This window comes from Mustela nivalis (assembly GCF_964662115.1).
Source record: "Mustela nivalis genome assembly, chromosome: 7".
Classification (NCBI taxonomy): Eukaryota; Metazoa; Chordata; class Mammalia; order Carnivora; family Mustelidae; genus Mustela; species Mustela nivalis.
This window is the reverse complement of record NC_139026.1, coordinates 135,464,689-135,477,329: the sequence shown is the minus strand read 5'-3', so window position 1 is coordinate 135,477,329 and position 12,641 is coordinate 135,464,689. Positions and strand designations below refer to the sequence as shown.

Sequence of the window (12,641 nt, the reverse complement as noted above, 5' to 3'; positions counted from 1 at the left end):
TGCTGTATTTTTCTTTCCAGAGCGCTTTCTTCGGGCATTAGAAACTGTGAGCCCAGAAACAAACCTGCTCTTCCGTATCCTTATAGCTGGCGTTCAGGTCCTAGTGCTCTGCGAGCTACAGGTTTCAAGCAGTGGGAGCAATGAAATCTGTGTCCTGTGCCCTTGACTTCTCCCATTTCTCACCAGGAGTTTCACCTTCTCGGGTTCAGTGGCTTGATATTGTTGGCATTCAGTCGGCTTATAACTTAGTCTTGTCATCATCCACTTAGCATGCATGGCCAGCCCGGTACAAACCTTTAAGAAATCGCCTCGGTCCTCTAGACATTTTTCCAAAAGCTTCATTTTAGAGAAAACACACATTCTGTATCCAACACACAGCACTGGTCAGTCTAGAAATCTTTTACTCATTTATTCCTCTTCTTTTTATTGAGCTCCTTCTATGTGCAGTTACTATGTAAGTTACTGCACATACAGCAGTGGGTAAAAGTCCCTGTCTCAGCCTCCTTTTGCTGCTGTAACAAATTATCACACACTCAGTGGTTTAAAACAACGCAGATCTAATCACTCGTGGTTCTGGAGGCGAAAGACTAAAATGAATCTGTAGGGTTAACATCAAAGTGTCCACGGGTCTGTGTTCCTTCTGGGGGCTAGAGGAAAATCCATTCTTGCCTTTTCCAGCTTCTGGAGGCTACCTGCGTTCCCGGGCTCCTGGGTCTGTGTAACTCTGACCTCTGCTTCCATGTCACGTGGGCTCTTCTGACTTGACCCTCCTGCATATTTCAGAATCTTCCCACCTCAAGCTCCTTAACTTAACCCATTTTCATAGGCCCTTTTGCCACATGAGGCAACACATTTATGGGTTTCGGGTTTAGGACATGGACGTCTTTGGGGAGCCACCATTCTGCACCCCACATTCTCTATGCTCTAGTTCCGTTTCTAGTGAAATAGTGCTCTTAGTAGATCTGAGTCTAAGCCTGTCAGGCTTACTGTTTCTGATGAACCGGCAAAATTCCACATCTGCTTATCTGCATTACACTGTGAAGTATGTCAGGTCAGGTCTTAAGATGAGAACAGTTTTGCCAGGGATATCCATATATAATAAAAACTTAGGCAGTTTAGTTAATGTTGCAAGTGGTAGAAACCTACAAAAATATGACTGCCATAAAAACATTTAATACCTTTTAAATGCCGACCTAAAAAATAATTAAAATGGACAGAAACACAAATCCAGGGGACTCAGTAACTTCTGATCAGGACAAGTCCATTTAGAAAAACTGCTTATTATCCTAAAGTAAACCAAATGAGGGGGTTTAGAGTGGGAAAAGCAGTCCACAGAGGGAATCTAGTTTGTTTCCTCTTTTTTTTTTTTATAGCTTTTTGTTCATAAACACAGAGTAGCCAAGAAAATTCCTGACCACTAATTACTGCGGTGTAAATTTTATAAATAATATAACATTAGAAATCCCCAAAACATGAATGGTCCTGTAGAACCAGTGATTTTTTTTTTTTTTTTTTTACAAGATCTCCAACACATTGTTAGAAAAACAAAAAACAAAAACTGTGATTGAGTTTATGTAAGTATTCCAGAAACTTGCTGAAGTTTTCCTTCCTGGATATCTTGTGTGGCTCTCTGTGGTCACCAGTAAGGCTGAGAACTTAAGGGTCTGAGTGTGGCCAAGGTAGGAAAAGAGATGGGTTTCTCACCAGAAGTATTTATATTTTGTGTTTTTTAATGAGATCTGGGAATAATCTGTCAAAATGTCTTGCATTTAACTTCACTAGCATCTAGGTAATCTTAAGCTTTCAATACACATTTATTTATTAATTTGTGTATGTATGTATATATGTATGCATGTATTTTTTTAATTTATTTTCCTAGTGAAACAACAGTCAAATCAGAAGAAGTTGACAAAGATGGGCAGCCCTTGCTGTTCCTCTCTGTGCCTCACATTAAGATCAGGAGCTTCGGGCAGCTGTCCCGCTTCTTGCTTACTGCCAAAGATACAAAACTGAAGGAAGCACAGGCCTGTATCGAAGGTGATATCTCCGCTCCTGTCTGTGATTTGATTTGATTTCTTTTAGAAACACAAACTTGGGAGGAGTCGTCATTTGTTACAGCCTCTTAGAAAAAGTTCCGTGACCTAAAAGGTTAAAAGTCCTATGTTCGACTTCATAAACATGTCATTCATTTTTCTTGGCTGAAGGTCCTACTCATATCCAGTTTCCACTTTAAAACGAAAAGGGCTAATACTTTGCCACTAGCAAGCTTCTAGATTTCTCTAATTTTAGCATGTGGTTTAAAGAGAGGCTTCCTAGCTTCTGTGAAGGACCGGCGGCCCGTAGCCTTTGAGGTCCACATGGGAAAGAAGGCAGATTAGCAAGGGCATCCCCGGAGGACCCCCTCTTCTCTGCTCAGAGGGATGGTGCTGTGTTTCTTCTCCAGTGAATGTAGCAGAGATAGTGCAGAATAATCCCACTTTTCATTGGTCTCACTCCCGTTCCACTGTGGGCTACATAGGCTTCTGTGAATAGTTTCTTTCACTCAATGGGAAGTGTTTTTCCTCTTAATTAAGGATGTAGATTTCATTATTGTCTAAGCATCTAACATGAAAAAGGAATTGATCAATTGCCTGCTGTAATGAGACTCTCAATTTTTCTTATGATTAGAAATACCTAACAGTAGATAATGATGTCATCTACATGTTTTGCTTCTTTGGAATCATGTGACTAGAAGGTCCCAAACATGAGGTGCCTGGGTCCCGCCTCCCCTCATTCTTCGCTGTGTCTATTGCTGTGACATGGCAAGATGATCCTTTAAAAAAAAAAAAAAAATTAAGATGTGAACCTCAGGACAGCACCCTTTTCTTATCTCTTGCCTACTCTTCTTTATTAGGCTATCTATACATCATAGCTACTCTGCTGAGGAGGAATGAAATCTTAAAAGTAAAGCTGAATTCAAAGGGATTGTTATTAGCATCAAATTCAATTTTAAATATGAACCTAATACATAGACTGACTGTTATAGATCTGGTTTGGCTAAATGTGTATCCACTGCTGTGTTTTGTCCTTTAAGAGTTCTAGGTCCAACTCTCAGTTTTGGGTCTAAATTCCATGGTACATGGTAATTTGGAGGTCAGGTTTCTGTCTTTCCCCCAAATAATTCCATTTCCTTTTTCATGAGTCTTTAGGAAATGATTGCCGTAAGGGTAAGTTGAGATGCTCAGTAAGTGGGTGATTCCTAGATCTCCTTCCCCCGACCCTCCCCTCCTGTGAGCTTTTCTAAGAGGCCCTACGTCTTTTCTGCTATTTCCTGGTGCCACAGTCCCCTTCCTGTTGCAGGGCTAATGTACTTCTCTTCATATCAATCAGATTGAGTTTTCTGGACTAGTCCCATAGGGCCTTTCTCCCTCCCTGTCCAAATGCACACATACTTTATCTTACCTGAATTCCCCCTTCCCAAATAAGGCTTTGCTCCCTTCTTCCCCGCCCCCTCTTCCTCACTTGCAACGTCATGATTCTTTGGCTTTTACCAAATTCTGTTTTCAGCCTCTCTAGGGTGGACTTTCACACCTATGTCAGCCTCGATCATGAGTTAGGATTGAAGTTTTTCAGTGTAACCTTGGTATGTGTCTAAGTACTGGCCAGACTTGTTTTTCCAACTCGAACATCAAAAGGCACTGAAAATATAAGCAGTTTGAACAGGTGGGAAAGGCTGGCAGTAGATCTGTTGACTGAAAGAAACACGCAGTTTTGGAAAGAAAGCATTTGTGAACACTGAGCACTGGTGCACGTGCACACACACGCGTATGTACACTCACACACACAGTTCTACTGATGATTCTCCTAAGACTAGTATTTCTCTATCTTCAGATCAATCCTGAATATGTTAATTGAATGCCCATTCTGCACAGTGTTCCATAGTCAACTAAAAAAAAAAGGATGTCTTGTTCTCTGTCTCGTTAGATGATAGTTGGTGCTGCAGTAGGAGGCAGGGCCTCTCCAGGACTACAAAAAAGCTCCTAAATACAGCAGAATCTGAAAAGTAGAGTTGAATTCAAAGTGGACCCATCAGAGAAAAGCTTAATGAAAGATGCACATTTGGGTGGGCTTCTGAGGATGTTGTAGACTTTATGTTTCTTACAACAGAAGACAAAGAGGGTCATTTTTATTTATTTACTTATTTGATCAGCTAACAGAGATCCCGTAACAAAAATCCTGGGTTTGGATTATAATGCAATGAAAGATGACACATCCGTAGTGAATATTCTTGATAAAATCACCAAAGATGGAGATCCCGAAAGTGAGATTAAGATGAAGCTTGGCGTGCTGCTCAAGCACCTGGATCTGCACCTACTGAATCATTCTCTGAAACATATTTCATTGTGAGTCTTTTAGAGAAAAGAAACCTCTAACAACTAGTTACAAAGAATGCTTTCAGATTTTTTTTTTTAAACACACAAAAAATAAAGTATGGAAGTTATTGTGACTGATTTAACATTAATCTCTTCTTAAGATTTCTTTGAGAGAGAGAAAGAACATGCTCGTGTGCATGCGGGGGGCGGGGGATGAGAAGGAGACAGAGAATTTACATGAACTCCCTGCTAAGCTCGGAGCCTGATGCAGGGCAGGATCTCAGGACCCTGAGATCATGGTTTGAGCCAAAATCAAGTCGAACACTTCACCAACTGAGCCACCAGGTGCCCCTTAACATTAAATACTATTGGAATAAGATTTTAGTTTATTGCATGTGTATCTCTAATTCGAAAACTTAAACATTTGCAGTTAGCATTGCTAAAACTTTCTGTGGGCGTTTACCTGATTTTGAGGACATGAAATAGCCTTGGTATTTTCAGACTACCAGATAAATGATTAAATAGTAATGCAAATATCACGTAGAGTTTGTAAATTTTAAAACTTGTTCATTTTTCTAATTTTTTCCCTTAGTATTCTAGTATTACCACTAAGAAATCAGGTGAATATTTAAATGAGTATATTTAATGTTGTGTTAAATATAAATCACTGATCTCTTGATGTTTTGAGAGTGTTGTAAGATTATAACACTGCTTAAAGCTAACTGCAATCTTTTAGTTGTTGTATAATTTTGACTACAGTTTTAATTATAAAAAATAATACACCCCCTCCCAAAAATGAAATATTTTCATGTGTTTTCTGGGGATTCTCTTGTAGAGTGTTAAAATGAATTTCTTACTGTTCATTTCAGAGAAATATGTTTAAACCCAGCAATTGTTAAGAACGATATAGAACAGCTAAAACATCTCTCAGGGAAAGGAGAACAAACCGTCTTGGAATCTATCGACTACACCTCAGGTTCATATTATTCTCATAATTTGTTGTGTGTTATGTACAGTAATGATCATTTATAAATGCTTCACTGGCTACATTAGGATTGAATATTTGAAAAAATGAAAACTTAATATAATCATATTTATTTTTTTAAAGCCAACGTATTTTATTTTTGGAGCTCCTCTTAACTCATCGATGATTGGTTTCAGATTATGAATTTTCAAATGGATGCCGAGCCCCACCTTGGAGACAGATTCACGGGGAAATTTGTTATGTGGTGGTGAAACCACATGATGTTGAAACTCTCTGCATTACTTGTAGTGCCGAAGGAGTATTTTTAAATGGTGTAAGTAATTTTTTAAGAACCGTGTTGACTTTGGTGCTTAGCTCTGTCTCTGTTAAACGCAGGCCCGTCTCCAGGACTGAATCCCAACGACCACAGAAAATGCGATACTGTTCTGTGGGATTGACGCAGATCCCTTTGCTCTGTGTTTGCTGAGCAAATCCAAAATAGTTTGAGAATTAGTGCCAGTGTTCTCCATTGTAGGTCATTAAATCGGTCTTCTAAGAAATGCCTTTCAGAGGGACCCACGCCACTTTATAAAATGAAAACCTCCTTAACAGTCAGTTCACTGATTAGTTATATGAGTATTAGGGGAAAGAAAAGGAGGCCCGAGGTAACACAGGAGCCATAACCATAGCTTTTACCCTAAGAGTGGAGGGACAAAGGGAAGGGGAAGCATTACATTGTGGGAGTTTGGAGAAAGTGCCCTATGAAGCTGGGACCCAGATGTCTAGTGAGGCGGCGTCACTGGGCTGTGCTGGAACCTTAGGATCTCAGAAGATGGTCTAAGATGGGACTTAGACCTCTGAGCCGTAGACCCTGATTACATTGGTGATGGTCCCTTGGGAGATGGCCCTCCCTTCCCTACAGAACTGGGACCCATATCTGTGAGGAACAGTCACTTCCAGGCTGTGCTGGTCCCCTTGGAGCTCTGCAGGTCTCCATGAACCCGGCACGCAGACCTCTGAGGAGAGCAATGCCCCATTAGCGCTCCTACCTTCGGGGCTCACAGGACGATCTTTGCAGAACTGGCAGAGCTGAGACCCAGATTTTTGAAGATGGAGCCCTGGTCAGCTTATAGTGGCATTTCTGAGGGACCTTAGTGAGGCAGGTTCTGGGAGTGTAGGGAAAAAACCCTGGGAACTTGAGCCAGCTATTGCTACTGGAAGCAGCAGCTGCCACTGCCAGGGGGGAAGAGCCACTGCTGGGTTGAGGCTAACAGGAACAGTAGGCAAGAAGGAGGCAGCATGTCTCTTTCCTCCTCCTCCAGGTTTTCAGTCTCCCTTTTACTTCCTGCTGACCTAAGCTGGCAAAGGAGAAACAGCGCGACAGATTCCCAGCCCTGGGCAGCACTAAGCAGAGTGAGAGCCTTCTGAACCTTCTACATTAAAAATTTTAATTTTGAGGCTCATACTTGCTCACTGAACTTAACTAGGAGCCTGGCTTTCTCCTTGGCTACACCCTGCCCTTGGTGTCTTCAGTGTAATTTGGGGCCGCATAGGCAACATCTGCAGGGAGAACCCAAATCCTGAATGGGGACCCTTTATCACAGAGGACTGTTTGGAGCATGGCTACCTCGTGGTTTGGTTTGTCGTCAAAATACTGGTGCCACTTTCTTAATGACCAGCAGGCATCTCTTGTGACATGCCTTGTGCTTTTCTTCTCAGAAGGACACTGTGCCTTATGTCTGCACAGAGAAGGGAGACAACCTCAATCTGATTTTGCTTCCGGTTTGTTTTGATAGTCTAAGAAAGTGAAATTTCAGTTTAGAAAATCAGAGACTTTGACTTTCTAGAGTGGGGCAAGGAGACTTCGTTTCTATCAAAGTCTATTGACCTACGTATAACTGTGTTTCGGAAATCTCTAAGCGCTCCTCTTATTTTCAAAAATGAAAGGAACACAAAACTATTCAGTAATTACAACAAAATGTGTAACATGTGAGAGTTACATGGGTATGTATGATGTTTTGTATATATGTGGTTATGTATACAGAGAGTAGACTACAGTTTTTTATATATGCATTTGATTAAGGTGGAACCAAACCTTCCCTGTTAGGGTGGGCAAGCAAATGAAAATGAGGAAAGGAAAGAGACAAAAAGAAAGAGGTACAGACACAAAGGGTGGAGGGACAGATGGTTACATGGAGGCTCTAAGTCTAGAAAATACACCTACAGCAGTGGCATTGCATACAGAGCAAGAGCAGAGTGTGACCAACAGAGGCTTTTCTGTGGTGGCATTCTAACCTTGGGGTCTTTTATGACTTCATCAGAGGTTCTTGAAGTCAGAATGCTTTTTTTGCATGAGGGGAGTTCAGAGGGAAGAAAGCTCTTGATTCTTTGCCAACTAGCAAAGTGCCCTACATGCATATAGGAGGTACTCAGTAAAGGCATGCTGGATGGAGGGATGGATGGTTGGATGGATGGACAGACAGATGGATAATTTTAAAAGGGAAGGGTTTTGCCTGTATTTTTGATGTATAAAGACTACCACATGGATCGTTCATAGAAGAAAACAGTATGTGGGCTTGGGTTGTGATGTATTGATCAGGTTCAGTAAATAACTAATGATAGCACCAAAATTTCTCTCCCAAAGGGCAAAACAGATGATGAGGGGGGAATTAATTATGAAAGAAAAAGTGAAATTTATAAAGACCTTGTCACATTTTTAAAAGAAAAATCAGCAAAATTCTTGGAAAATATGTCTAAACAGGTAAGTTTATAGTCTTTTGAAATTTCATAGCATAGTGTTACTTGACTAAACTTTCTGTTGAGAGTAATTCTGGTTTTTTTTTTTTTTTTTTTTTTGCCTCTGCTTCTAATTTTTAGAATGTTTTCACAGTAGTTTACAAAATAAGAAATATTTTAAGTGGAGTACTTCCAGAAAGCTTCTGATTCTCTTTAGGTAATAGGTGTAAAATATTTCAGATTGCTTCCTAAGTAGCACTTTTCATCTTCCCTTTTGAATTAATAACACTGAGAACAAAGGAGTCAGCCCCATTAATGAAGCCTAGATGTTTTGATTATTTTTGACCCTTTCTGGGCATCCCATGATTACTACCTAATTGGATTGTCTCAATAAGTGTGTCAACTACATATACATAAGAACTGGGCTTCCTTTGTATCTTTCATGGTTTTTGAATCAGTGTTGGATGAAGAAATCAGCTAATATAGTTATGAAATAAAATTTTGATTGGAGTTGATGTGGGTAAGAAACAATATGCAAGAAATACTAATGTGATACACTTAAGCTCCAGGCTGATTGTCAAGACGTGTCAGTTCCACAAACCCCGCATGAGATAATCTGCCCAGTCCATTGCTTTCCTTCTGACCCTGCCACTTCCAGAGCATTCTATTTTCTTACTATACTGCTGCTGCTCTTGTACTAAAACTTCTCTTTGTCATTGTGCTGTGACCTTTTTTTTTTTTTTTAATTTTCTGATGTTTGATCACCTATTTCCTGGACTCCAGTTTTTCTTTGTTGTTGTCATACAATACCTATACAAAACTAAATTTGCCATTTTGACCACTTTGTATATTACCAAGTGCCATTAATTATGTTCATAATGTTCAACAAATACTACTGTCTATTTCCAAATTTTTTTCATCATCTCAAACTAAAACTCTGTTCTGATTAAGCAGTAACTTCCTCCTTCCCCAGCTCCTAGGAACCTCTAGTCTCTGTCTTTATAAATTTGCCTTTTCTAGGTATCTCAATAAGTGGAATCATACAATATTTGTCCTTTGGTGTTTTGCTTATTTCATTTAGCATAATGTTTTCCAGGTCCATCTTTGTAGCATGTGTCAGAACTTCATTCCTTGGGGATATGACCACATTTTGTTTATCTATTCATTTACAATGGACGCTTGCTTTGTTTCCACTTTTTGATTACAGTGAAAAATGCTATAAATATTGGCGTACAAGGATCTGAGTCCCTGTTTCAGTTTTAGAGGGTATATACCTAGAGGTGGAATTTCTGGGTCATATGGTAATGCTGTGTTTAACTCTTAGAGGAACCGCCAAACTGTTTCTGCCTAGACTGGACCATTTTATATTCCTGTACAAGGATTCCAGTTTCTCCACATTCTCACCAATACTTGTTATTATCTGTGTGTGTCTTTGTGTGTTTATTATAGACTTCTTAGTAAGTATGAAGTGTGGTATCCTATTGTACTTTTGACTTGCGTTTCCCTAATGATTAGTGATGTTAAGCATATTTTCATGTGCTTATTAAGCATTTGTGGGGTTTTTTTTTTTAAGAAATGCCTATTTACCTCCTTTGCCCATTTTAAAAAATGGGTTGTCTTTTCATTGTTGAGTTGTAGGAATTCTTTATGTATTGTGAATATCAATCCCTTATCAGAATATTTGCAAATATTTTCTCCCATTCTGTGGGTTGTCTTTTCACTCATCTTGATAGTGTCTTTTGACCCACAAACATTTTTAAGTTTGATGAAGTCCAATGAAAATATTTTTGTTGCCTGAATTTCTGGTACAGTACTTAGGAAACCATTGTCAAATCCAATGTCATGAAGATTTGTCCCTGGTGTTTTTTTTTTTAATTTCATGGTTTTTGCTCCTAAATTTAGGTCTTTGATTTATTCTGAGTTAAGTTTTGTAGATGGTATGAGTATAGTAAGGATAGAGTTTCATTCTTTTGCTTATAGATACTCTGTTTTCCTAGCATCATTTGTTGAAGGGATTGTTCTTTTCCCCATTGAATGGTCTTGGCAACCATGTTGCAAATCAATTTACCACAGATGTAGGGGATTATATTTGGACTCTCAGTTCTCTTCTATCTTGTCTATCCTTATACAAGTCCCATACTATTTTGACTACTATATCTTTGTGGTAGTTTTGAAATTGATAAGTATAAATCCTCAGACTTTGTTGGTGTTTTTTAAGACTGTTTTAGCTATTTGGGCTCCGTTTACTTCCTATATAAATCTTAGGTTTGGTTTTACCATTTCTGCACAAAACAGCATTGGGATTTTGATAAGAGATTATATTGAATTTGTAGAATGCTTTGTATAGCATTGTCATCTTAATATTAATTTTTCCAGTCATGAACATGGAGTGTCTTTCCATTTGTTTTTGTCTCCTTTAATTTTTTTTTTCAGCAGTATTTTATAGTTTTGTGTCAAGCCTTTGCCTCCTTGGTTAAATTTATTTCTAAACATTTCGTTCTTTTTGATGCTATTATAAATAGAATTGTTTCCTTAATTTCTGTTCTAATTGTTCACAGCTAGTGTGGAGAAAGAGAAATGATTTTTGAGTGTTTAAATCAGATCTGGCTTTTTTGAAAGTGAAATTCAAAATCAAATCTTGCAGGTTAATCATTGATTAACTCATTTTTTTAAATCTTTAAGTCTTTCTTTTTATTTACACTTTTTCTTTTTTGGGGCTCCTGGCCGGCTCAGTTGGTTAAGCATCTGCCTTTGGCTCAGGTCATGATCTCAGAGTCCTGGGATCAAGTCCCACATTGGGCTCTCTGCTCAGTGCAGATTTTGCTTCACCCCCTCCCTCTCATGCACTCTCTCTCTCTCTCAATCTCTCTCTCAAATAAATAAATATGATCTTTAAAATAATATTTTTTTTAACGTGGACTCCACATGGAGCCCAACCCAGGGCTTGAACTTATAACTGAGATCAGGGGTCAGACACTTGACTGAACCACCCATGTACCCCAGTCTTCAGTTCTTTCTATCTATAAGATCATGTCATCTGCAAACAGAGATAGTTTTACTTCTTCTTTTTCAATTTGGATATTTTTAGAATTTTTCTTGCCTAATTACTATATCTTTTAGGCCTGTGTTGAATAGAAGCAGTGAAAGCTAGCTCCTTGTCTTATTCCTGAAATTGGGGGAAAAATCTTTCAGGCTTTTGCCACTAAATGTGATGTTATCTGTGGGCTTTTCATATATGGCCTTTATTATTTTGAGGAGGTTCCCTTCCATTTAGTTTTCCTTTTGTTGGTGTACCCCATAATTTTTGGTGGAGCTTCCTGAGTGAAGAAGGCATATAACAGGGAAAAAATTGAAGGTTAACATGTGAAATATCTTTATTTCTCTCTCTCAGTTATTGTTTCTATAATGATAGTTCAAAAATAACTTTTACTTAGAATTTTAAAGGCATTTTTTTCCCCACGTGGCCTGTCTGTTTTGACTTTTCTCATCTAAAAGTCTTTAGGATCTTCTCTTATTCAGGATGTTCTGTACTTTTCATGATAATATGGTTGGTGCTGGTTTTGTTTGTTTTTCATTAATGACGACATATGTCCTTTAGAACTAGAAAAATACTTTTTTTGGTATCACATTTTTTTTCTTTTTTTATTATAATTTTTTATTTTTTATAAACATTTATTTATTGGTATCACATTTTTAATCATTCTTTCTGTTCTCTTTGCTCTCTTTTTGAAACTTACTAATTGAATGTTGGGCCTCTGAGACTCATTCTCTGATTTTCTTTTCTGTTGCCCACAATTTATAAATATTCTTTTACCTTCAAAACATTGTATGTATCTTTAAAATTTAAGCTCTCATATTTTCAACATTTTGTTTTTGGGTGTTTTTCTCTACCTATCCTATGTTTTCCTTTCTCTTGGGTAAAAGCTAGGAGTTAAACAGCAAGGTCATAGGGTAGCCGTATCTTTAACTTCTTAAGCAATTCATAAACGGTTTTCCAAAGCGGTTGTATTATTTTACATACATACTGGCAATGTATGAGAACTCCAGTTCTTCTGCATATTTGTCAATAATTGGTATGGTCAGTCCTCCGATTTAGACATTCTAATAGGTGTGTGTACTGGTATTCCACTGGGTTTTAATTTGTATTTCTTGAATGCATTCTTTCATATGCTTATTTTGCCACTCTTATATTATATGTGATAATGTGTCTATTACAATTTTTTGCCCAGTTTTTTATTAGGTTGTTTGATAGTTGTGGAAGATCTTTATATATACTCTTGGCTTACATATTCTGTCAGATATATGACTTGTAAGTATTTTCTTCCAATTTGTGGCTTGTCATTTAATTCTCTAACCCATGTCTTCCAAAAAGCCAGTGTCCTTAATTTTGATGAAGTCCAACTTACTAATTTTTTCTTTATAACATTGTACCTGATAAAGCTTTGCCAAACTCAGAGTCACAAAGGTTTTCTCCAATTTCTTTTTCTAGACGTTTTCAAATATTAGGTTTTACATTTAGGCTTTTTTTTTTTTTTTTTTTTTGGTGTTATTGCTAATCTTTTTTTTTTTTTTTTTTTTTTTTATTTTCA

The 12,641-nt window shown here is 38.0% G+C and overlaps 1 protein-coding gene across 4 annotated transcripts in view; it reads left to right on the top strand.

Moving 5' to 3' along the window:
• ODAD2 (outer dynein arm docking complex subunit 2) overlaps positions 1 to 12,641 on the top strand; it is a 183,169-nt gene that overhangs the window by 8,445 nt on the left and 162,083 nt on the right. For 3 of the 4 annotated variants that reach the window (XM_082740871.1, XM_082740870.1, XM_082740869.1), the window contains 5 exons: positions 1,880 to 2,037; positions 4,190 to 4,382; positions 5,222 to 5,328; positions 5,514 to 5,650; positions 7,961 to 8,077. In XM_082740871.1, coding sequence (XP_082596997.1) covers positions 1,880 to 2,037; positions 4,190 to 4,382; positions 5,222 to 5,328; positions 5,514 to 5,650; positions 7,961 to 8,077 — 712 coding nt within the window. Of the gene's footprint in view, positions 1 to 1,879; positions 2,038 to 4,189; positions 4,383 to 5,221; positions 5,329 to 5,513; positions 5,651 to 7,660; positions 7,742 to 7,960; positions 8,078 to 12,641 lie in introns of those variants that run through there. The other variant, XM_082740872.1, reaches the window with a different exon arrangement.